The 27,569-nt window shown below is 36.4% G+C and overlaps 1 protein-coding gene across 1 annotated transcript in view; it reads right to left on the bottom strand.

The window, feature by feature from the left end:
* EEA1 (early endosome antigen 1) overlaps window positions 1-27,569 on the bottom strand; it is a 112,848-nt gene that overhangs the window by 59,955 nt on the left and 25,324 nt on the right. Inside the window, exons 8-11 of the mRNA XM_015561064.1 lie at window positions 26,748-26,869; window positions 25,337-25,492; window positions 19,828-19,944; window positions 7,788-8,126 (exon numbers count right to left, since the gene is read on the bottom strand). Of these exons, the coding sequence (XP_015416550.1) occupies window positions 7,788-8,126; window positions 19,828-19,944; window positions 25,337-25,492; window positions 26,748-26,869 (734 nt within the window). The remainder of the gene's footprint in view (window positions 1-7,787; window positions 8,127-19,827; window positions 19,945-25,336; window positions 25,493-26,747; window positions 26,870-27,569) is intronic.

Here is a 27,569-nt window from a genome sequence, read left to right as displayed (position 1 = left end):
CTCACATCTATATTTCTCTCTCTCTCTCTCTCTCTCTCTCTCTCCCCATGCCTCCCTCCCTTCTACTCTCTCTAAAAATCAATGGAAAAAATATCCTTGGGTGAGGATTAAAAAAAAAATAAAAATCTTTTTTAAACATAACTGAATTAATAACAAAAAATAACCTGTTAACTTAGTTATAAGCAAATCTTGGTTAAAAGCATTTTAAAATTACTTATGGAGTAGAAATTTTAACTGTTAAATCCTAATTATATTAAATAGAGGTCCTCAAAATCAAGGGTTTATTATATAACTAGAGGTCCAATGCACAAAATTCGTGTAAGAGTAGGCCTTCCTTCCCCCAGTTGCTGGCACAGGCTTCCCTCTGGCACTGGGACCCGGGCTTCACTCCGGCGGTCAGCAGGCACCCGGGACCCAGGCAGCCCTGGCTTCGTCCAGAAGGACGTCCGGTCTAATTATCATATTAGGCTTTTATTATTATAGATAACTACCCAAACCTTCTCCTTCTCACTAAAAGAACTAGGTCCAATTTTGATATGTGAAAGCTAAGGAGGCTTTCAAAGTAAGCTCATATTACAAGCATCTAAGTGCTCAACCTCTTACAAACAGGCATCACCCATATCTGGTTCCTAAACTTGCTGGATAAGAAGCTCCTGCTATCATTGTTAATACACAGAAAATCAGACCTCTTCCCTAAAAGTTTAAATATAATATTTAGATTCGGGAGAGTTCAGAAATCACTTGCCAAAAAGCAACGCTTTAAAAAGCAGTAGTTTTCAATTTCAACTGCCCAGTATAACCACAGAGGAAATGTTTAAATATACTAATGTCCAGGCATACACCAGAGATAGTAATTTAATTGGATCAAGGGTGAGGCATAGGTATTTTCATTTTTAAATTTCCCTAGGTGACTCCAATGTGCAGACAGAGTTGAGAACCACTGAATTAAAGATAACTATTGCTCTAAAGGGGAGAGAAAAAAATATATGTATTTTTAATAACTTTGTCATTCATTACTGTATGATTCCTGATAAATCCCTGAACTTTAATAAATTAATGAATCCCAAACTGAAGCTTGCCAAGAATGGCAGTAGGCCCAAATAACTTATACAGTGATGGTATACCATTTTAGAGTAAATACGTTAAAGAAAAAGAGGTTAAATTAAAAGAAAAATAGCCCATCAGTGTTGCTCAGTGGTTAAGCCTCAACCTATGAACCAGGAGGTGACAGTTCAATTCCCAGTCAGGGTACATGCCCAGGTTGCCGGCTCGATCCCCAGTAGGGGGTGTGCAGGAGGCAGCCAATCAATGATTCTCTCTCTCATCATTGATGTTTCTATCTCTCCTCTCTCTCTCTCTCTCTCTCTCTTTCTCTCTTTCTCTCCCCCCCTTCCTCTCTGAAATCAATAAAAAAAAAATTAAAAAATATATATTTTTAAAAGTAAAAATAGAAGGCTATATGACACAGCTCTGAAGTCCACTGGGTTTGTGGGCACTGATGGCTTCCTGAGGCTCTAGTTCCCTTAGGGTAGGTGTGGAGTGGCCCTGACCTCTGAGTCCCAGGGAAAGACACCCGGGATGATATTAACCTGACACCCGCTGCACACTCCGGTGTCTGCATCAGCCCAGGGGCTGTATCTTTTCCACATCCACCATGGAGGTGGCCTTCTGAGACATGCGGAAAGTCCTCTGGGTGGTGAAGAAAACTGACACAGCCAAGGGGATCACTGACCTGCTGTCCTAGGGTTGCATAAAGCTGAGAGGACTTTCTAAACTCAACAAGATCTATGAATTTAATTATCACCTGTATGGTCAGATGTTACCATAATAATGACTTGGGTTTCTGAACATTTGCTGGCTCATGATTTCCACATGCAGTTTTGTAAATGGCAGAGCTGCAATCCCCTTGTCCTCTTTGAAGCAGAAATTGAAAAGTACTGCCCAGAGAACTTTGTACACATCAAGAAAACTCTGGAACAAGAGACTCAGCAGTGTCAGGCAATGGTGATCTGGACCAACTGTGTTAGAGAAGATGAAAATATTGGTTTTGAGATTATCAAAGTATACAAGTCTGTGAGTCCCAGTCTGCAGGTTTTGAGAGCCAGTTTCTCTGAGATCACCACAGAGCCCTCAGCCTGTGAAAACCTGATAAGAGAGTGAGCGATACTGTGGACATGAGGCAGGAGCTGGACATTAGGACTAGAACTGCCTTCACCAGATTCCAGACCCTGCAGCTTCAGAAGATTTTTCCCGAGATGGTGGCATAGCAACCAATCAGTAACGGCAGCTGCCAGTTCCCAACACTGGGGTTTGTGGTGGAGAGATTTAAAGCTATTCAGGCTTTTTGTGCCAGAATCTTTCACAAAATTAAAGTAACTCCTGACCATAGAGATGGCATAGAATTCAATTGGATAAGGCATCATCTCTTTAACCACACGGCTTTTCTTGTCCTCTACCAGCTGTGCATGGAGAACCCCAGGGTGACTGTGGTGGAAGTCAGTTCTAAGGCAAAGAGCAAGTGGAGGACTCAAGCTTTGGACACTATGGAAACCATGAGAATTGCCATAAAGCTCTACACTCAAGGGTAAGTCAGTTATCCCAGGACTGAAACATTTTCCCCAGAGACTTAAACCTGACAGCACTGGTGGAACAGCAGGCCTGGGATCCACACTGGCAGCTCTTTTGCATTCAAGAGTGGGGTGGCCCCACCCCAGGCAATGGGAACAAGTCGACCAAGCTCACCCTCCCATCCACCCCACCAAAGACACCTGCAAGCTTGCAGTAAAGAGATGTCAATGTCAAAATTCTCCTATTTCACAATCTACTGCCTGAATCTGTGAAAGACCACCATGGGAGATGAACAGCAACTGTATGAGTTTATTGTTTGCCATTTCCTAGTTTGCTGTTCCTAGGATGTTCAGGGGCAGGAGACTACCATAAAGACTGGCATCTCTCAGGAACGATTTGTGGTCTATGGTCTTGTGATTCTGGCCCAAAACTATCTGGCCTTGTACCCATATGATCGCTGGAGTGACAAGGTGATAAATCATAGTGATAAATATGGATAAGTCAGAATCTAGTATCTCACCCCATAGGCTTCAGGGAGAAGAGGAAGATAGCCATGTTCCCAACCCTAGGGCGATTGCATGGACCAGGGCATGTTCTTCAAACTGGAAATTGTCTTTGGCCGGGAATGCCATGGCGGAATGATTTGTTTGATCCTTCTGCTGCTCTCTGTAAACCCTCCTTGTCTATGAGAGAGGCTCTTGCTTTCAGGCCAGCACTGCAGAGACGATGGGCAGGAAGAGGAGTCCACCTCAGCTGCTCACTGAAGCGGACCTTATTGCCCTCTTGAAAAAGCATGGCATTGGTCAGTATAAAGTGGACCCTACTTTATAGCTGAAGTGAGGCTTAGAGAAGTTAGGAACTTAACCTAATGTTACAAAGTGTGTAAGCTATTAAAACTTAGGTCCAAATAACTACACAGTCATTGCTCTTAAGCAATGCTCTGCATCATCCATATACAGATACCTCAGTGTTACTTCTGCTTTGGTTCTAGACTGCTGCAATAAAGTGGGTCACAGGAATTTTTTTATTTCCCAGCACATAAAAAAGTTAGGTTTAAGTCTATTAAGTGTGCAATAGCATTATGTCTAAAACAAAAAAAAAGTATATATTTTAATTAAAAAACACTTCATTGCTAAAAAATGCCAACCATCATCTGAGGCTCCAGAGAGTTGTAATGTTTTTACTGATGGAGGGCCTTGCCTCAGTGTTGATGTCTGTAAAGTGCAATAAAATGAGGTGTGCCTGTAAAGACAGACATCTCCCACCAGTCTCAATGGGGAGCAGGGGCTGCCCATAGACTCAATATTTTTGACCCATGTTGGGATTTGTTGTGTGTTTTTTTGTTTGTTTGTTTGTTTTAAAAAAGATATCAACATGTAAAACTTGAGAAATTCCACATAAAAATCTGTCACTTCATCTTTTGAAGCATCAGGACGTCTGGCAGCCTGAGCCTTCACTCTCACACGCACAGTTGTTTGGATTTGAGCGGCAGCCTTCTCCTCTAGATGTCATTCTCCATCGCTCAAAGTGGGTTTCCTTCACCGACTCATTACATGCCAGGCCCCTGTGGGATCTCAGTGTGTCACCTATTAGCCATGTATGTCCATATTCTTAGATTTTTGTTAAAACACTTCCCATAATTGTTTAGGAATTAGAAAGTAGATTTATATGGTGTCAGATCGTAAGTTATATAAATGCTTAATCACTTGGTTGTATACCTGAAACTAATATAATATAGAACATCAACTGTAATTGAAAAACAAAAATATTTTTTTAAAAAGAAAAAAGTAAAAAGAAATACACACTGGAATTATTAATAGAATGGCCCACTTTAAAGTCACATTTTTAAGATATACACATATATGTATATGTTCTTTAGTAAATTCAGTTTTATAAACATATATATATAATTCTTTATTCATTATATTCCTTATAATGCGTACTCTGTGCCAAGCCCTATTCTACATGCTTCACAAATAGTAACTAGTTTAAATCTTTATAGCCCTATAAAGACAGTTCCATTATTATCCCCATATTATAGACAAGCAAACCGAGGCACAAATTAAATAACTTACCTGAGATCACACAGTTTATAGGCCACAGAACTAGAATTTAGGCAGTTGCTTCCTAAATCCACAGATAAACCACTGTGCTTTTCAAGATGGCATATTAGATAATTTTTTAAAGTAAAACTGATGACATCTAATCTTTTCATTAAGTAACAAATCATTATCTGCACATCTGTGGCTATTTTAGAAGTACATATAAACACAAATATAAGGAATATATGTTACTTTGTTTGTTACTTTGTTGACAATTGCCAACAATCTAATTTTGTCAGCACTGAAATGAACACCGATTATGATAGAGTGGAGAGCAAAACAAACCCAGTTCATGCCTATACACTTAAAGGATATTGAAAAAAATGTTTAAGGTGAGGTTTACTTCCATTCTTCCAACAAATATTTACTGAAAGCTTTAAGTATAGAGGCAGATAGAGTACAAAATAAAACAAATTCCTCACATTAGAAAGCTCACAGTCCAAGGGGAATTATAGACAATATGGAAGTAAACAAAAAATTAATATACAATATAAAGTGTTATAAAGAACAAGAAAGAAGAAGTTTGCTGAAATAAAGAAGGGGGTCGGTCAGACTATATGGAAAACAAGCTATTTAAATAGGTTGGTCCCAGAAAGCTATATTGCAAAAATGACACTTGAGCCAGCCTTGAAGAACTGCAGTCAAGAATATACTAAGAAGAAAACACAGGCAGAGGACCTAAGGCAGGAAAGCATTTGACATGTTGGTGTGTTTGAGGAACTAAAAGAAGAACAACATGGCTTCACAGTGACAGGAGATGCATTTGAAGACATAGTTTGGGCAATATTACATAGAGGCTTACCAAATTAAAACATTTGGTTTCAATTCAAAATGTAATGCAAAGCCACTTTAAGCAGTGTTAAGCAGAGGAATAAAGTGATATTACTTCATGTTTTAAAAAGATGTCTCTGACTTCTGTATGGAGAATAGATTAAAGAGGTCACTAGAACAAGGGAAACTTGTAAGAAGGCTAATACAGTAGCCCAGGTCAGCAATGATGGAGGCTTAGGTTAAGGGTAGTAGCAGTGTAGATGAAAAGAAGTGGACAGATCTGAAACATACTTTGATGGTAGAATCCAGACAGCATGCTGAAAGAAAGAAGATAAATGGTATCACTTCAAGGTCTTCAGTATGACCTTTTTATTTTGTTCAGAACTGTGACTAAGCCCAATAATCATATATTCAAATCTTGGTATAAAAATATGTTTGAGCCCTGGCCAGTGTGGCTCAGTTGTTAGAGTGTCAGCCCACAGACCGAAGGGTCACAGGTTTGATTCCCGGTCAAGGGCATGTACCTGGGTTGCAAGTTCAATCTTCATCCCCAATCAGGGCGCATGTGGGAGACAACCAATTGATATGTTTCTCTCACATTGATGTTTCTTTCTCTCTCTATCTCCCCTGCCCGTCCCGTCCACTCTCTCTGAATCAATGGAAAAATATCCTCAGGTAAGGATTCATACACACACACACACAAATATGTTTGAATAGGTTCTCAAAAATTCCCAATGCCCCTCCATCCACTGACAACCAAATAAAGCCTGAATTTCTCAGCCTCTATTCAAGATCCTACATAAAAGTCCCAAATGCTCTTCCATAATAGTCCATTCCTATTACACATGTCTTATTCTAAGAGCAAATCACTGCCCTTCCTGGTTTTTATAATACTTTCCTGCCACTAGTTTACTTTCGCAATCCTTCTGCCTGAAAGCTCCTCCTGCCTACAAAACGTTACTTGCCTAAACCCATCTAATGTTCACAATTTCAAGCACCACTTCTCTCTTACAGAAAGCTTTACCTAATCATATAACTGAACAAAATAATTACATATGGTGAAGTACTATGGGGGGGAAATAAGGAGAGGAACTGTCCCAAATTTTCATAGTATATGGGATCATTTTATTATAATGCTCACATTCTTTGGTAGAAGATAGCACTGTTCTTATCCTCAATGACATTTACATAATCATTTAAGGTAGTGTGTCCTTTTTCATTTCTGTATCTCCTAAAACTAAGGCATGGTGTCTTTTAGAAACCATAAATGCCCAATTTGTTTTTCTGGATTGAAAGTCAAATATCTAAGTTATTTTTAAATTATTCACTGATATCTCCAAGCCTCTGTTTCCTTTCATTATGAATGCCTGAATTTATTTTTTCACTTACTCACTCACTAAAACATTTTCTGATAAATAAGCAATGTGCCGGGTAGTGAGGATAAAAAAGTAGTAAGACATGGTTTTTGTACCCAAAGAGTTCAGAGTCTAGTGAAGAAAGACATAGGGTAATATAACTAACTATGCTGTAGTAAGTAAAACAATCAAGATATGGACATGCTTAAGTCATCTTTTGGGGAAGGTTAGAAGTGGCATTGTTTAGAAACAGGTTTCTAGAAAAGTAGCAAGTAAAATAAGTACTATTTATCAAGTAAAAGAGGAATAGGAAGAATATCTCAGGCCAAGAAGACAGAAAATTGATGCCACAAAAGCAAGTATCACTTAAGTGAAAATAATTAAACATTACCAAAAAACTGGGTGAGGACTTTGTTCTTCCCCAAATTTCCATTTTTTCAATCAACTTTTAATGTTATCTATAAGAAATAACTAGAATACATAATTTTAAAATTAAGTTAATAGCAAAGTCAATACTTGCATTAAACTTCATCTGATAGACATTTATCTATAAGAAATAGCTGTTAGGACTAATAGGTTTTCTTTTAATATATCTAATTTTTATATTATTGGTTTAAAAATAATTATATTTTAAATTTTTAGCAAGAAAAAATTAAATTAAGGAATGGTCAACAATTTGAATCAGTTACAAAAGCTAATATGTGCTGAGAGTACCTACCATGAGCCAGGTACTGTCCTAAGCAATTATATGTATTAAGTCATAAACACTTCACAACATTATTAAATGACAGATAATATCATTATTTTCTCCTATTAAGGGAAACTGAAATGAAAGAAAATGAGGTTTGACTCAATACTACAGTTGTGAAAATTAAAAGTTAATTTTTTTAATGAGACTTTTTTAATGAACTACATTATGATCAAATAACCATCAGGCAGACTAAGAAGAAACCATAGGAGAAATTAAATACATAAAAGTAACATTCCTTACCTGATTAATTTCACTTTGGAGTTGTAATCCATGCTGCTCCTTTTCTTCTCTCTGTTGTTGTAGCTGCTTAAACTCTGCCTTAAGATGCTGGTACTTGGTCTCTACTTCTAATAATTCTTCTTTGAGTTTTTGAGTAGCTTCTCCCTTTTCACCTAATTCTGCCTGTATTCTCTGCAGTGTGGTTTCAGAAGCAGATAATCTTGACTGAAGTTGTTGACAATCTAGGTCTTTTTGGTGAAGGCTTGCTTGTATATTCTTTTTACTCACACATTCATCATTATGCTTCTCTTCTAACTGAGTATAGTCCAGTTCTTTCTTCAGCAACTTTTCAGTCAAGTTCTGAAATATCAATTTAACAATTTTTCCTTTTCTAATATTTTAATTATTCTAATTATTCAAAGAATTTATACAGCAATACCATCTCCTACTAAATGGTTTAGTCAATATTACAATATAAAAACCGTGAAAATATTCTAACCAAGAAGAATCAAATTGTTACATACTAACTTAATATAATTTAAGAATTACTAATGCAATTTTGACATAAATAAAAACCCTAAACTCTACTAGATTCTTTAGGATAAGAATATTTATATTCTCCCATTTGAGTTATAAATTAAAACTACCCTTCTAGCATCAAAAATTATCTTGGATAACAATATGTTGTGGCAACTATCATTTCTGGCTTTGCTGATAAGTGTTTTAGCATAACAATACCATTCACTGCTCTAGTATGCCTGATCCTACTCATTCCTTATTTTTGTTCTTAATAAGGACCATTTTTAAGAGTTAAAAGTTTAAGACTAATTTAAATATTTCTCAAAGTATATAAATAATGATTTAAAAATATCACTTACCTGCTTTAGATTTTGTTAGTTTACTTAATACTATCAAGTACAAAATGTAAAAATGATACTACCAATCAAATATATGAATCAACAAGACTAATCAGATGGCAAAGTCTGGTCTCAGTGGAGTTGTTACAATTAATATTGAACACTTTAAATCAACATATTTACACATGAAATATAAATCAGAATTTTGACTTAATCGTGTAAGAAAGCTGGGATAAGAAGCCACTATAAGCACCAGAAGAGTCGATCCATGGACATTTATTTTACTCAGTTTTTATATTCAAAGTATAGAAGGGAATAATACAAAAATGGTAGGGGACAATCAAAGCCTCTGGCCTTTAAACAGATTACAATCTAAATAAAACACACACACACACACACACACAAAATGAAATAAATGAAACACCTACATTAAAAAATACTTTTCTAAGTAAGTTAAAGCATGATGTACAAGCAAAAGTGGATTAATAAAAAAACTGTGTCAAATTTAAGTGCCTAATTTTTTACAAAATAAAATGAGCAAAGTCAGGTGAAGCTAACTAGTAAATTCCAATCATCTAGAAATAAAGTTTGAGTTTGGTAAAGTGGTCATAGGAGTTAATAGGTATACATGACTCATGCCATCTGCTCTATACAAAAAGACAGAATGGAACAGACAAGTTGCATGTGGGGAAACAGTAAACACTATTACCTCAGGGCAGTAATAAATCTAGGCACCAAAGAGAGAAAGGTAGCAGTAAGTTATCTGAGAAAAAGTACATTAATGTAAATTACCAAGTAGGAATATAATATTAAAGAAAGCAGAAAGATGACAGAAGCATATATAAGAGAGACAAGATGGGAGAAACCTTAGAGATAAGAAGAGCAACAAGAAGTTCATAGCAAAATTAGCCAAGAGATGTGTGCCTTGACCAACCAACAGAATAGAAACAAGAAGTAGAAGAACCAAAATACTAGAGAAAAAACTAATACTTTTAAGTCAAACTATGTTAGAAAAATTATCTTTCTATGAACATTTTTGTGTTACTAGTTAGTAACTGCAAATCTTTCTTGACATGATTTTACATTTTCTCTTTTAAGAAAATAACATTTATTTTAGAATTTGCAGGCTAAGTCAAATCTAATTCGGTGATCTATAAATGTATTGGACCTTTTTAAAGAAAATTCTAAGTTACTGAATTTCATAAATATAACCATGGTCACAAATACTGAGAACTTGAACAAGATATAATTTTAAAACATGCTATAAAAATTAAGGTTGGTAATAAGTTAGTCTTCTTCCCCAGAGGCTTACTTATAAAGTGACCAAGTAATCCCAACAATTCTATAAATAAATGACCCCTCAGACAGCTTTAATCTTTAAAAAGCAAAAATACATAACAACCATTGACTGTTTAAAATTGACTTGTCCTAAAAAATTAATCAAAATCTATCTGCTTTATTGCAGAGGTGGGAGATGATTAAATCTTTTTTAAAAGAACCTAAACCACTTTGTTTTGTAAGAACTTAATCCACTCACACTATAATTTTTACATACAAAATTCTAACTATATTTAACACTACAAGCATTTCATTTTTATTATGGTCTTCCCATAGAATCAGAAATAAAAGAGTATAGTGATTACATGGTTTTTGAATATTGCTTTTTTAAAGTACAGCAGAATCCATTAAAGAAAATAATAATTGTACTTGTACTTATCAATATAAGTCCTTACAACAAAATGTAAGATAGATATTATCATCCCCATTCTACAGACAAGGAAGCTACAATTGAAAGAACCCAATATGACTTGGCCAGTAGCAAAGTCACATATTATAATTCTAAGTCCAATAAATTTTTCATAATACAATTTAGACACTCAATGAGTCAAACTGTGCTCCCCAAAAATATATCCTATTCAAGTTTAAATTACAGAATGAATGTTAAGCCTAACTCATAATTATCATTGGGTAAGCAAAATTCTTCTTTCCTTCCAAATGTCTAGTCCTCTTTTGATTTTTTTCACCAATTGTTATCTCAACATATTTTTTTTACAGAGTTAATTTCCCTATCTCAGGCTCCATTGTTCAATTGTTATTTGCCCAGGTAATGAGAATGAATGCAAAAAAAAAAGCACTTTTTTTTAATGCTTGATCACTTAAAAAGTGGTTTCAGACATCTCATCTTATTTGTTCCTCAAAACAGTTTGATGAGAAAGAACAAACTGACCTATTTGTAGCTCTCCAACATCTCGTATTTTGTGATCTTGCATGCTCCCATGCCTCCTGTATATTTATCTAGCTCTCACAATAAAATGTCATTAACCCCTCTGTTGTGTAAAATGCTCTTTAGAATCCTTAAAGACTAATCTAAAATGTTATGTCTTCTATAAAATTATTTCCTGAGTTACTGGGCAGTAAGTTAGGAAAACTCCTACGTTGGTTCTGACCCAATCCTGTATCACAACACTTACCAAATAAAAAACAAAAATGAACATTCACTGAGGTGCTTACTAAACACCAGAAACTGGTCTAAGCACTATTAATATTTTAATATTCATATCAATTTTAAGAGGCAAATGGGTATACATTATTTCTTAACAGAAGAGGAAAGACTTTGAGAAGTTGAGTGTCACAGCCAGTGGTGGCAAAGCTGAGATTTAAGCATGCCTTTGATCATTGTACTACACTGTTCATATCAATATACCATCTTGCAACACAGTAGTAATACAAGTAACATAACTACTTGCCACATCTGGCCCCCACTTGGTCTATGAGCACCTTAATACTGGGACTGATGGAAAGAGGAGAGCCATGAAGGATGAAAAAGATATGAGAGGAGGATTAAAAATGGCAGCAGAGTAAGTGGGTGCTGCACGGACATGCTCCCAGCAATAAACTGGTATTACAACTAAAATACGGAAAAACTTCCTTAATAATCAAAGGAAAACACAGGAGAGAACCCTGACACCTGAAGACCGAAAGTGGAGACCACTTAGAGACTGGTAGGAGGAGCAGAGGTGTGAAAGGGCTGCCCAGGTGCCCAAAGACAGCAACTGAAGTCCCCGAGAGATATCTCAGCTGTGGTGGGGTCCCACTGAGAACTCTGGGATCTAATCCCCAAGCTGGGACTCCCAGCAAAGAGCACCAAAACTGAGAAAGGTGCCCACATAACAGCTAGCTGTGAAAAGCAGCAGGATACTGTCTGCCAGGGAGTAAAAGCTGAAAATTCAGGCACCCTCTTAAAGAGCCAGCACACAAAATTCCCTGTGGAAACACCCACCTTGTGCTCCAGCAGTGGGTGAAGTGGACTGGAGCTGTGAGAGCAGAAGCCAGGACTGGGGACTCAGGGTATAGAGCTCAGAAGGCAGATACCCTGTCACTTCAAAGAATAGAACTGATAGTATTTGCTGTCAATGATAAAATTAAAGCTTTCAAATGAAGCTCAGAATTTTGGAAAACTACCCTAGCTGGTTTGGCTCAGTGGATAGAGCATCGGCCTGTGGTTTGAAGGGTCCTGAGTTTGATTCTGGGAAAAGGAACGTGTCCAGGTTGCAGGCTCAATCACCAAAAGGGGGTGTGCAGCCAATCAATGATTCTCTCTCATCATTGATATTTTTCTCTCACCCTCTCCCTTCCTCTCTTGAAATCAATAAAAATATATATAAAAAAAAGAATTTTGGAAAACTTGTATCCACCACCATGAGCATGACACTCATACTTAAAGCCTATTTTGAAATTGATGGTGATAGTGACAAATGTGATTATTTTTATATTGTACAATGAAATGTGTCAGTATTTGGGAGGTCTTCATAAGTCAGTGAACCAATATTTTCCACATTTGTAACACAATGTTATAAAGTCATGCACAGGAAAGACAGACTCAAAAGGCAGGATAGAAGAATGAATTTTAATGTTACAAAGTACAAAAATTGCATTGATATGGTTTCAGAGTCTACAGTGTAACTAACTTTTGAGAAACTATACCTTATCTAGTATCAAATTAAAATAGCTACTAGTATCTAAAAAAGGGCTATTAAGATATCCCTATCTTTTCCAACGACATATCTGTATGAGACTGAATTTTTTTCATATACTTCAACCATATCATAACAGATTAAATTTATAGCCGAATGAGAATCCATCTCTCCTGTAGTAAGTTAAATATTTAAGAGGTTTGCAAAAACACAAACCATCACCACTATCCTTTGTTTTTGAAAAAACAGTAATTTTTCATAAATGTTCATATTTAATTGCTAATAGTTTTTAAAATGAATTAATAAGCATTTTAAAATTTATATTTTAATTTCTAATGTTGTAAGTATCCATAGATATAACTCAGAAAAATACCAGTAAAAGCTCTTTGGGGTTCATAACTTTGAGAATGTAAAGCAGTCCTAATATTATCATCATAACTAGCTAGTTTATTAATACTTATAATAGGAAGAGAGCAAAGGGCAGGCCAGACATTATAAGGATGGTCATCTGGGCAGCTTCAACAGGAAGCTACAGCTTCATGCTCCCCAGGGAACCCCAGAGTCATTCTTGCAGGTCACTGGGAGACGGGATCAAACAAAAAGGGAGATAGGCGCATGGTGAAGTCCAGGTGATGTAGGAAAGGTTCTTGCCTGTCAGTCTAGCTAGCCTGTGGTACAATGGATTGGCCGGGGGATGCCCATCAGAAGCACATAAAATCCTGAAAGGTTGATTGGTTAGTTTAAAGAAGCTCCTGGTTAAAAATCCCCAGAGTTCCCACACACTTGCTTTTGCACTTGTTCCCTTGCTCTGTGACCCCGACTCGCCAGTGTGCTCACCAGTTCTCTCTCCATAAACATGTGGCCATGCAGACTACACATGCAAGATGCTAGACTTTAACATGGAACAGAAATTCTGGGCAATGGCCTTAATTCTGGCCCTGCTGAAGACAACTGGACTTCTTCCATGGCCAGACAGACACAGATGGAATCTTGGAGGGGAACCCCCTTAATTTACATCATCAATAAAGCTTTCTACAAAACGCCATCCTCCTGGGGTGGGGTGGGAGGGAGCTTAGGAAGTTCTTTTCCTTGAGGCACCCCAAGAACTCCACTTCCACTGATAACACTGATATCAAGAAGTCTACTGACAAAGGGGTCACCTGTAGTACTTCCAACAATAAAGATAAATTTAAAAATTTTAAGTCTATTGAAATAAAAATGTCTGAGAACTGTTGGCCAAGGCACAAGTAACAAATTACCACAAAATTTAGCAACTTAAAATTATATCTATTATTTTGCACCGCTTCTGAGAGTCAAGAATCCAGCAGAAGCTTAGCTGAGATGGTTCCACTTCAGGGTCTCTCATGAGGTTGTAATAAACTGTGGGTCTAAACTGCAGTCTCTGACAGCTAGACAAAAGTTGTTATTAGGGGCAGAAGGGAGAAATAGAATAGTGGAGACTAGCTATGGTTATAAAAAATATTAATCATGCTCTGTTAACCCCGATTTTTTTTTTTTGTTCTGATTAAAGAAAGCACATTCTAACCTGGTTGGGAGTTGTACGCCCAGAGACCTAGGAGTTAACCTGAAAATGGGCTCCATCCGCCTTATTGAGAACAGCCTATTACTGAGAAGATAGAAAAAGAGGGCTATGCTGTCAGTCAGGGATTGGACAATGGTAGGTGGGGGGGCGGAGGGAAGGAAGTAGAGCTTTGCAGACATGGACCATGGAAACAAACAAAGGACCTAGAAGCGTGGTCGGCAAACTCATTAGTCAACAGAGCCAAATATCAACAGTACAACGACTGAAATTTCTTTTGAGAGCCAAATTTTTTAAACTTAAACTCTATAGGTAGGTACATTGTTATTAACTTAATTAGGGTACTCCTAAGCTGGCCTTTGCTAAAAACGTCCTCAATCTGAGGGGTTGACCTCAGCGAACGTACCCCCACTTCTTCTAATGCCACTACTTCAAAAGAGACTCGCCCAGGCCGAAAACTGACTTCTGCGCATGGGCCACGAAGTTTCAATCGCACTGTATGTGCGTGCCCACACGTGGTATTTTGTGGAAGTGCCACACTCAAGGGGTCAAAGAGCCACATGTGGCTCGTGAGCTGTGGTTTGCCGACCACTGACCTAGAACTAGACCCAGTTAGGTGGAACCTGGCTGGGTGAGGAAAAGTAGGCAGGGTCAGTGATGTCACCTTGGACCTGAAGTGGCATTCCTCAATCAGGTTCCCCCAACCCCCTATAGACTGGAACTAGAGCTTTGAAATAATTGGATATTGCCAGAAATCTTTGAAGGGACCAACCAGAAGCTAGCAGGGTTTATGAATATCCCTAGACAAAGAGCTTAAGCTGTAACCCACTTTGGGCCCCTTTCCTGCTGCCCTCATATGGCAGGAAGTCTGTCTATCCCCCAATAAACTTGGTTTCTGGCAACCATTTTTGTCCTTGACTCCATTCTTTGATTTTGCAAGACAACCTACCACCACATTATGGTTTCGTTTTCTTGGAAAGATTAACAACCTCGCTGGGCCCTTTGTAATCCCCAGCCCCAACCCCCAGCCCACATTGCCTGTAATCTGTAACCATTATACCCATTCTTACCCCTTTTGACTACTTTCCCATGTAATTTTTGTCCTTCTACCCCATATAAACAGCTGGCTTATGAGGGGGTGCAGAGCAGACTTTCATGGGTGATCTGCTCTCCCATATTGCCTGCATTATTGGAATAAATGCTCCAATTTTTTTTAGAAAGCCCTTAAGGCAGGGCTGGGCAACCTTTTTTCTGTCAAGAGCCGTTTGGTATTTATAACGTCATTTGCAGGCCATACAAAACTGTCAACTTAAAAATTAGCTTGCTATATTTGGTCAAATATTTAATTATTTCATCCCTCATACATGATTTGATCCTGTCTCTGCTTAACTGGTTCAAGTAGTGATAGGCAGCCCCGACCCATTTGTTGTCCTGTTTCAGTTGGAGGACCTGCTCCCAAGCTAATTCACCTAGCTGTTGGCAAGAGAGTTAATATTTATAGCCAATTATGTGTGTTACATGCAACTGCGCCAGCTCCTACTCCTAGAGACACTATAAATGAGTTATGTCCACAGTGTACTGTCCTCAACAGCCCTGCTTGGGTCCTGTAGACTCAGGCCTCTGGCTTCTCTAAGGAAGCCAATTATTTTTTCCCTTCTTCCATGTTCTTTCCAATCTTGATTTTTCCCTAGTTATATTTCACAAAAATATTAAGTCTAAGCTAATAGTAAAGTCAACAAATTCATCTTAACTTTGAATATAAGGTTTTAATAACCCGTTATTCCACCACCACCAAAAAAGTAATGGGAGGAAAGTACAAAATACAAAATAAAGAACAAAACTGAAGGTCTCACACTTCCTGATTTCAAAACTCATTAAAAGCTGTAGTAGTTACAACAAAGCTTGGTAACACTACATTTGGCAATGATTTCTTGGATATAAAACCAAAAGCACAGATAAAAGAAGCAAAAATTGATGAATTACATCAAATTAAAAGGGTTTTTTGCATCAAAGGTGTGATATTGTGATTTATAAAAAGAAGTACACATTTGGTCTTCATCCCCATTTCTGGAACAGACTCCTAAAACCCTTGGAATCTTCTATGTTAAGATAAGAACAATAAAACAATAAAGATGTATTTTGTTATTCATAATAAACCCCTTTCAACCACCTATGAGTTTATGTTAATGAGGCAATTTATTTAGAAAGCCCCTAAGGCAGGGCTGGGCAACCTTTTTTCTGTCAAGAGCCACTTGGTATTTATAACATAATTTGCAGGCCACACAAAACTATCAACTTAAAAATTAGCTGGCTATATTTGGTCAAACATTTAATTACTTCATCCCTAATGCCATGGCAGGGCCAGACCAAATGATTTCCAGGGCCTAATGTGACCCTCGGTCTGGACATTCCCCACCTCAGAGAGAGGGGCTGGAGGCTGAATTAATCATCAAAGGCCAATGATTTAATCAGTCATGCCCAGATAATGAAGCCTTCCTAAAAACCCAAAGGACAGGGTTTGGAGAGATTCTGGTTGGTGAATAGGAATCTGAGAAAAAACAGGGAGACATGAGAACTCTGCACCCTTTCCCACAAAACTTGCCCTGTGGATCTCTTCCGTCTGGCTGTTCTTGAGGTGTACTCCTTTATGATAAACCAGAAATTCTAATAAGTAAAATGTTTTTCCTGACTTCTGTGAGTCACTCTAGAAAATGCGTTGAATCCCAGAAGAGGGCTGTGGAAACCCCCATTTATAGCCAGTTGATCATAATTATAGGTAACAAGATAAACTTCCAATTGAGGTGTAAAGGGGAGTGTCACGGTCTTAATGTATACCATCTGATGATATCTCCACATAAGGAGTTTCAGAACCAAGGTAAATTATAGGACACCCACTTGTGCCATAGAACTGCTAATGTGTGGAACATCCACATATGATGTCAGAGTATTAAGAGTAGAGAAAATATACAGGAGAAGTGTTTTTTCTTTAACAAAAAGATACAACAGAATGAAAAGGCAACCTAAGAAATTAGAGAGACCAGGAGGTCACAGTTCGATTCCCAGGAAGGGAATGTGCCAAGTTGCAGGCTCAATCCCCAATAGGGAGACTAGTAGGAGGGGCGGAGGCCCAGAACAGGTTGGTCTGAGACCCACGTGTGCCATTTTTTTAATTGGGAGGGAGATCATCTCTGTGGAGGCTACCCTTGAAGAGTTAGGAGTCCCAGCCCCACACCAGACCCCCAGCTCAGGGTTCCAGAGCTGGGAAGAGAAGTTCCTGTAACACAGGCTGTAAAAACCAGTGGGGATTATGGCTGACACAGAGGCTATTAGAGACCCAAGTGTTCCATTTAAAGGGCTGGCAAAGGAACTTACTTAGACTCCCAGCACCCAGCTGCTTTGGGGGACCAAGACACATATGGTGAGGAACTGGACTGTCTAGCATCAGGGCAGAAACTCAGGGGTGGCTTTCTCCCAAATGGGGGTACTCAGATAGGTCATTAATCCTATGCTGGGACCTTCCCTGTCACAGGGCTGACTGGCAGACATATCTGAGTCATCATTAGTCTGAAGAACACTTTTGGCTCTGCCCTGGGGATTCCCTGAGACCCTGCCCCATCCAATTTTCAGCCCCACCCAAGCTGTTTACAGCAGCTTTTTTATATGAATGGTCTATTCTGGCTCAGGCTTCAGATTTTGCTAAAATCTCTCAAACAAGCTGCAGATGGTGACAGCATGCCCCAAATCTATAAAGAAAAGGCCCAAGACCTGGCATTAGCACCAGCCTGCCTTGCTTCATAGCTGGGCTTTGCATGGGCAAATAGCAGCCATCTGCAGATCCCTCTGTAGTTCCTGCCAAGTGGTCCCAGGCAATGGCTGACTTTGTACCTCCCTGGAGGTCCTAGAGTCAGTGCTCCTGGTGGACAGCTTCAGGCTATAGCAGACTACAACTCTACACATCAACAAGTGACACACTCAAGGGGAAGACTCAATGAGCACCAAAGCCCCACTGAAGCAAGTCCTACTCCATAGGGGTGTTTCCTGCATAGTAGCTCTCCCACTGTAGACTCAGCTGGTCCTCATAGACAACTGGCCTAGAGTTTAATTCCTACCAGTGATGCCAATGGCAGTCAAGCCTCAACTACAAGACTGTGCACACAGCCCACATAGGAGGGCACCTAGAGTGCCCAGCTCAGGTGACTGGGGAGGCTCATGTGCCAAACTTATTAAGCTCTTTACAAGTTTAAAGAGCCCTACTGGACACCTACTACACAAGGCCACTCTACTAATTCCAGGAGACATAGCAGCTCTACCTAATACACAGAAACAAACTCAGGGAGGCAGCCAAAATGCATAGACAAAGAAACATGTCACACATGAAAGAAATGGAAGCAAGCAAACTACTGGATACAGAGTTCAAAACCATGATTATAAGATTACTCGGAGATCTTCATGAGATTTTCAAGGATCTTAGTGAGAATGTTAAAGACATAAAAAAGGACCACTTAGAAATTAGGCATACACTAACTGAAATAAAGAATAATTTACAGGGATTCAACAGTAGAGTGGAGGATTCTTAGACTCAAATCAGCAATTTGGAATAAGAGGAAGCAAAAACACCCAATCAGAAGAGCAAACAGAAATAAGAATCCAAAAATATGAAGACAGTGTAAGGAGCCTCTGGGACCACTTCAAACATACCAACATTAGCATCTTGGGGATACCAGAAGGAGAAGAAAGAGAGCAAAATATTGAAAACCTACTTGAAGAAATAATAATAGAAAACTTCCCCTACCTGGTAAAAGAAATAGACTTACAAGTCCAGGGAGCACAGAAAGTCACACAAAAAAAGGAACCCAAAGAGGCCCACCCAAGACACATCATAATTAAAATGCCAACGGTTAAAGACAAAGAGAGAACCTTAAAAGCAGCAAGAGAAAAGCAGGTAGTTACCTACAAGGGAGCACCCGTATGACTATCAGGTGATTTCTCAAGAGAAACTTTGCAGGCCAGAAGGGAGTGGCAAGAAATTGTCAAAGTGATGAATAGCAAGGACCTACAACCAAGATTATTCTACCCAGCAAAGCTCTCAGTTATAATTGATGGTCAGATAAAGAGCTTCACAGACAAGAAAAAGCTAAAGTAGCTCATCAACACCAAATCATGAAATGTTGTACATGAAATGTTGAAGGGTATTCTTTAAGAAGAGGAAGAAGATACCAAAAATATTAACAGTAAAATAGCAACAAATATATGTCTATCAATAATTGAATCTAAAAATCAAAAAATCTAATGAACAAAATAAACTGGTGAATAAAATCAAACCAGAGGCATGGAAGCATGGAACAGACTGACAAATCTCAGAGTGAAGGGAGGTGGGGAGGCAGGAAGAGATTAACCAAAGAACTTACCTATGGACACAGACAGTAGGGTGGTGAAGGCCTGGGGTTGGGTGGCAACCGGGTAGAGGTGGGTAATGGGAGAATAAAAGGGAGATATCTGTAATACTCTCAACAATAAAGATTTAAAATAAAATAAAAAGATGATGAGTTCTGGAAATTGGTTGCACAACACTAAAATAATATGCAGAATATATCACATTGTACTGTGCCCATATATAATAAAATACAAAGGATTAAAATTTAAGATACATAAAATCAATTCCCCACTATATGTAGTTTTAAAATTCTCACCTGATTTTTTTGTGTTAATTCATTAACAGAAGTTTTAAGTTTTTGTAATTCTTGCACATACACAGCAACTTCCTGGGGCCCTTTGGCAAGTTCACTCCTTAGCTGGCTTATTGTGGCCTAAAAAAAATAGAGCAAACAGGTAATTAAAAAATAAATGGAAGCATCCAAAGGCTTTAAGATTATATAGATTTTTGTCGCTGTTGTTGTAAAATTGAAATAATCCTTAGAAGTTTCAATTTGGTTCTTTATCCTACCACCCTATTGCAAGCCCACACTTAATTTGCCTAAAAATAATTTTTAAAATTTATCCAAAATGTATATTTACTTAATAACACATGAAATAAAAAATTCCATCCTACTTTATGCATTTGAAGCATGCATGAAACTGCAAACTTGAATTTACTGGCTTTGAAACTGTACATTAACCCTCCTGAATTTGAAGAACATATGCAAGTCATGCCTCCATTTTCTCCCAATATCTATAACAGTCTTTTCTTTTTATTTTAAAAGCATGTTAAATGCAAATATAAAACACAGAGTCACCTTGAAATATGGCGGATCATCTTATTTACTGTAATGGTAAGTATTTGTCCAAAGAAGTTATCGAATGGAAGTTATATATAGTTTCATTAAGCTGGATCACTCTATGATCAGGTATGAGCTGAACATGATTTTGCTTTAATACATTTTAACTTCTTTTCATGAAAAGTCATTTTTATTTTTAAAGCAATGGATCATTAAAAAATAATATAAACTTCCTATACATGAAAAGTTTTAAGCATTAAAGCTTTCTCTTTAGAAAGACTAAGAACTGCTTTTTAAGTATGGTTTTCTATGACATTAACAAAAGTACTCTGTGTTTCTAATATTGCTTATTGGATTTGCTTTATTTTTCACATTCCTAAAATTATAATTTTTACTCTTTATTCATATGTAAACTTTATAATATGAATAAGACATACTTTAAAATTTTTTCTTACTAAACACATCAGCAGTTACCTACATCATAGATTATAAATAAGTACTTACAACTTCAAGGAAGAAAAGTTAGGCTACTAATTTATTGTGATAAAAATGCCAAGAGATCTTTTATACTACTCCTTTGGAAACCCTTCCAGAATGTGTGGTATCACTATGATGAAATTCAAACAAAAAAGGCTCTCTGTTCTAGCCACACTACCTTTCCTCCCCATTCCATTTTTTATTCTCACCCGATGAGAATATATTTATTGATTTTAGAGAGAGAGGAAGAGAGAGGAAGGGAAACCTGGATCAGTAGCTCCAACTGGGAATCGAACCCAAAACTTTTTGGTATACAGACAATGCTCCAACCAAGCCACTCAACCAGGGCCCTTTCCTCTCTATTTAACAGGCCAAGCTCACCTGTGCCTTGAAGGCTTTAGCACTTGCACTGACTCTTCCTGTTTCCTGATTCCTGCTTACTTCATTCTTCTCACACATATGCTCCTTGAGGAAACCTTCCTGATCATTCTATCTGAAATTGTCCCAAGTTACTGTCAGCTCCACACTTCTTTATTTGTCTTTACCATAATTTGTTTACTTATATATCGTTCAGCTTCCACGAAGGAATACAATAAGCTTTATGAGAGGCAGCACTGTCTTACTCACTGTTATATCCCCACTCCTAAATGCTGCTACTTAGGCATTTAAAAAATTCTCCCTAAAAGAATGAGTGATTCTATCTCCAAGGAGTTGTCAGATATTTGTTCCATGGAAACCATATATTAGATCTATAAATATTTCATATTCCTTGAAGCCATGTCATTGAATTCAACATTGAACTTTCATTCAAAATAATTAAGAAAAGATATTTCAAGCAAACATCCTGCTGGTAGTTTAGAATTATAATTATTGTCCTAATATAAATATTGTCCTACTCTTACTTAGTAAAATAATCACTTAAAGATGGCTAAAAATGTGTATGATTAAAAAAACAAAAATGAGCATATCTTTGAAGTTCTGAGATTGCCTTAAAACACAGAAATGCCATATGACAGTAAAGATGCTATATTAAAAGTATTACTAACATTAAAAGTCTTCCAAAAACACATTACCTCAAGTTTAAGCATCTCCATTAGAAAGCAGAAAAAATAATAATAAAATGATGGATGAAAGGTGGAAAACAGGACTAACAAAAATACACATTTAACACACAATAAAAATGTCAAAACATACTGTTAACTCTGATCTCTTATATTAGCATACTTTTAAAAGATAAATACTTTTTTAATACCTATACTGAATATAATCATACTTATTCCATATCTTTATCAACATTTTAGCTTTTAAAACTAAAATTCAAGTGAGTTTATTTGGAGTAAAAATAAAATTCTTAAAAAAATAGTTTCCAGCCGAAACCGGTTTGGGATATATTAAAAAAAAATAAAATAAAATAAAAATTATAAAAAAATAGTTTCCATTAAAGACCACATTAAATATAAGTTAATTACAACTTTAATATTTTCAATAATGTAGGTCCTTAGAAATAACACTTTTAAAATTTTAAATCCTCAATTTCTGATCTATAAAATAGTTAATTAGTATTTATAAAATACTTTCAAATTTTTTAGAATGAGTGATTTATATGCCATTTAAAATATCTAGACCTAAAACTGTCAATAAATGCATAATGTACATATTTAATGAAAATAATGAAACATAAGGACCTATTTAACAATGCACACCAAGTTATATATTTTCAGCCTCAACTAGGAATAAATCATTGCATTTTTTAGCTTCTTTATTTCCTTTTAATGTGTTTTGTTTTTCATGCTAATTTTTAGGTTCAGTAAAATAGTTAATATATAAAATGAAATTTTTTTCGATTAAGTTCCTTAAGTGCTATAATTTACCAACACACTTAACTGAGAATAAATAGAATTCAATGCTAATAAATTAATAAAATATATGCCATATATTTAAAGAGCAAGCAGAGCTAAAAACAAATGCAGTTATAAACAAATAGATGAGATGGAATATTTAGACAGTATTTTTTTCATATAAATGTATGAGACACAACTCAAAATAAATTTTAAGCTATACTTAATATAAATATTACAACATTCAATATGGCAAAATACAAAAAGTCATACAATAAGTATTAGGGTCAAGTTTAACAGCACAAATTTACTTTTAAGGCAAATCATCAGATCACCTAAAATAGAAGATAGCATAACACAGAAAGAACACAGGCTTTGGGTAAGACTTGAGTTCTAATGCTGGCTTCTTAATATTAGGTGCATGGCCTTGAAAAGAATATATAACCTCATTGAGTCTCAGATTCCTCACATATATCAAACAAATTTAAAATAGTACTTAACTCACAGGGTTAAAGGAAACAAATGGGACTACATATTTAAAATGCCCAGCATAGTATCCAAAACTAGTGGTACTGAAAAAGTAAGAGTCAGTTTCTAATAATATTACTTTCTTATGCTACCTTTTCCTAAAGTTGTTCAAAATATTTCAAAAATAATGAGGTCTCAATCACTATATATGTATTAATTAACTAAGAAGGGAGTAAATATTATCTATGTTTTCAGGAATAAATCCCTTTATTTTAAAATTTACTTTAAAACACAAGCTTTTTTTTATGAAAACTTGAAAGAATCTCTTCTCATTACATATAAAGATATTTTAATCTACATGAATAAAAATATAAATTTTAAAAAATCTTCATATTAAACTTAGAGTAATTCTTTTTTCTTCTTCTTTTTAATGTTTTTACTTTAGAGAGAAAGAAACACCAATGTGAGAGAGAAACATCTTTCAGTTGCCTCCTGCACGTGCTCTGACCGGGGATTGAATCCATAACCTGGGCATTTGTCTTGACCAGGTCTTTGGTACATGGGATGACACTCAAGTAACTGAGCCACAACAGTCAGGGCTAAACTTAGAGTAATTCTTAAATAAAATATTACTCAAAAGTATTTTCCCATGTGTATTTTTCCCAAAATGCAAGTAAGTATATAGATATTTCTTCTCTTTGTTCAAATTCTACAACTATAACACCATAATTCTCAGCTGGAAAAGGTCAAGGAGGATTGCACTTTAAATAGACATATTCTGAAACTGCCATTACTGTGATTCAATCTTAGTCACTCCATTGCTTTTGTTTTGAAATTTCAAATAACATTAAGGGACCTTGTCATTAAAACAGAGTAAACTTTTTTTTAATTTGAGAAATACTAGTAGACAGGCAGATTTAATGAAAAGTAATTCTTCTTGAAGCACAGAAGTAAATGACTAGATTCACTCAGGTTCAAGTATTTCTACTTTAGCATTATCTAAATGGGATTTTCCTCATGAGATGTCTTTGATTCAGCTTCTCCTTGATTACACATTAGGAGCTTTTAACTGTCTTCAATAAGTTCATGAAGTCCCTGAAACTGCTGGAAAAACTGTGAGATTATGTGTTATTGGACTACAAAGATCAGTTTTGGGAATTCTGGCCCTAAAATTCATAAACTTTAAACTCTGAAGTGTTAAGGCTCATAGAAAGCCTCATATGCCTATGCATGTTATAGACTTTCCCCATTCCCCATTGATAAGATACAGGAAGAAGTAAAAAATGGCATGGATTATCAATATTTAAAATCCATAGCTCAATATATTACTAAATATGAATAGAATAGCTTTCAGATCACCAGCATAAAAACTCTAAGACAGAGATACAAATTGAAAAGTCACTATAACTTTACTTTTAAACTTAAAATATAAAAAACTGAGGTCCACATCACAAAAGAGAGCTTAAGAACTACAAATAATAGTATTCATAACAATATCTCTTATAATATAGTAAAAGGGATAAAGGCTGGTATTACACAAATATATTTGTTATTTATCCTAGAGCTTATCACATGCTGACATAATTATATAAGGGATTTACAGGCCAAGGTAATGTCATGTTTGAGAAATGATAGAAAGAACTGAGAATGTTTATCCTGGAAGAGAAAAAACTCAGAGTAAATATGTACAGCCTTCGAATATCTCATGAGGAAAAGAGGATTTATTCCTGAGGAGAACTGGATCCAGTGCATGTAAATTACATAGAAATGAATGTCAACTCAATGGAATGGCTGACTTATGAAGAAATATGAACCTCTATACCATCTAGCAACAGTTGTATATTACTTCTCAGAAATGCTTCCTTTACCCCTACCTAATTGAAATAAACTCAATTACCACTTACTGACTAGCCAGGAGCAAATTTAACTTTAAATATCATCTCTACACAATATACATCATTTATTAAATTGCACATTACACTTTTATGCAAACATTCTTCTCCAAATGCCTAGCTACATAAAGCAGAGACAAAACAGTGACTCTCGGACAATACTGACTATATACCAATATTACTCAGAGAAAATTAAAGAAATGAAATACTGTTTTGATAGGTTACTCAGAAAAATCTCAAATCCTGGCTTCTTTCAACAGTATAAACAAGTTAATGTCAATCATATTTAAGTACACTGAACTTCATTACCTTTGAGTTAGCATAATCTGCTTGTAATTTTTTGCACTCATCTTTGAGTTTTTCAGATTCTCTCTCACGTTCCAAGGTCATGTTATCCATTAGTGTCTGAACTTGGACCAGTTCTTTCTTTAGCACAGCAACATCTTCTATACCAGGTCTTTGAAGCTGTGAAGCAACAACACATGTTAATTAAAAATTACAGTGATCCCGCAACCAGTTTGGCTCAATGGATAGAGCATCGGCCTGCAGACTGAAGGGTCTCAGGTTTGATTCCGGTCAAGGGCATGTACCTTGGTTGCGGGCACATCCCCAGTGGGAGGTGTGCAGGAGGCAGCTGATCAGTGTTTCTCTCTCATCGATGTTTCTAACTCTCTCTCTTCCTCCCTCTCTGTAAAAAATCAATAAAATATATTTAAAAAATTAGTGAAAAACTAAAATTAGAAACATTTTCAATGGTTCTATTACAAAGAAATCAAAATGAAAACAATCTTTAATATCAATTACTGAACTCCAAACATCAAACACTGATTTCTTCCCCACAGCAAGCCTCTTCTCTTCTTTAATAGCATTACCACTCAAGGTTCAAAATACCAAATTCACAATTATCTGCATTTCTTTGTTTTCTTTGCCTTTACAAACTACACTCATTGATAACAATCACTTGATAAATGTTTACATTCCTTCATTTTCTATCCTATAAAAATGAAGGAGCAGATATAAGCATAATTAGGATTTGTTACAGACTGAATATAGTTGATTCATTCATTCACATAGTTACTGAGTGCTAAATAAAGAGCAGAAAGGAGTCAAGAACAGATCCAAGGTTGTTAAGCCTACGGAAGAGTGGTGAAGATGTACAATACCAAAGACAGAAATACAGTTAGGAGGAATATGAGGACTTGATGTTATACTTATTGAATTTGTTTTATTTATCTTTATTGTTGAGAGTATTACAGATGTTCTCCATTTTCCCCATTGGCCCCCTCCACCCCGTTCCTGCCCAACTCCAGACCTTCACCACACTACTATCTGTGTCCATGAGCTGTATATACTTACTGAATTTGAAATGAAAGCTAGAAATGCAACTAGAAATATCCTGAAAGTAGGTGGATTTATAAAACTAAAGAGCAAGGGAAGGTCAGGATCAGAGATATGCAGATATGGAAAATACAAAAAAGATGATATTATGATAGAAACAACAAAAATGTTAAAGGTAGTAAGTTATGTATCATAAAATTCCATTTTGATTTAAAAAATCATATCTAGAATATAGGAAAGAGGTAGAACTATCAGGAATTTTTGGATTTCCTCCATTTTACCATACTCAAGCTACTTTTAAATGTTTTTCATCAGAACAGGTATTTCATTTTGAATTTAGAAGATTATAAAGGTACACTCTAATAAATGGTTTGTAAATTACCAGTTCAGTCTTTAGATCTTGAATTATAGTTCCCTCTTTGTTTAATTCTTCTGTCAGATGTGACGCTTTTTGTTCAGCAGCTTCTCGAAGACTCCTTTCTTCATCATATTTTGACTTTATATCTAATTAAAGACAGTTAAATATATATATATTAGTTTCATGACATTAATTCTAAGGAAGAACAGTTTTATAAATTCCTGTAATATCTATGTATTACTTAATTTAAATCCACTGTCCTTAGATAACCATAAATATGTAATAAAAGTATACTGCTGATTACATTAAATAACAAACTTAAAATAATAAAAAGTTTTTGCATATATAAGTATTCTACTAAATAGAAGTTTAGTGTATATGTAATCACATATAATAGTTAACCTTAAAGAATGTAGTTAAAAACATAATAATATATGTAACTGATAGTATAATCAAAGGTTAAATTTATACTGTTATTTAACATCTTCAAAATGTTGTTAACCTTTAAGATGCCCAAAAAGAAAATTCTTCTTCGCTAAAATTCAAGAAGAATTTTATAGAGAAATCTAGAGGCCCGGTGCACAAAAATTTGTGCACTTGGGGGGAGGGGGGTCCCTCAGCCCTGCCTGTGCCCTCTTGCAGTGTGGGACCCCTCGGGGGATAATGACCTGCTGGCTTAGGCCTGCTCCCGGTGGCAGAGGGCAGGCCCAATCCCTAGGTGCAGCTTTTGTCGGGCTCAGAGCAGGGCAGAATGGGGAGTTGGGACCTGCCGGGGTCCAACCCCAGCAGATCCAGGAGTCCCCAAAGGTGTGGACGGAGTCGGCGAAGAAGGAATGACACGGAGAC

Source organism: Myotis davidii, unplaced genomic scaffold, assembly GCF_000327345.1.
Source record: "Myotis davidii unplaced genomic scaffold, ASM32734v1 scaffold656, whole genome shotgun sequence".
Classification (NCBI taxonomy): Eukaryota; Metazoa; Chordata; class Mammalia; order Chiroptera; family Vespertilionidae; genus Myotis; species Myotis davidii.
The sequence above is the reverse complement of the archived record's forward strand: the minus strand, read 5'-3'. Positions and strand labels throughout refer to the sequence as shown.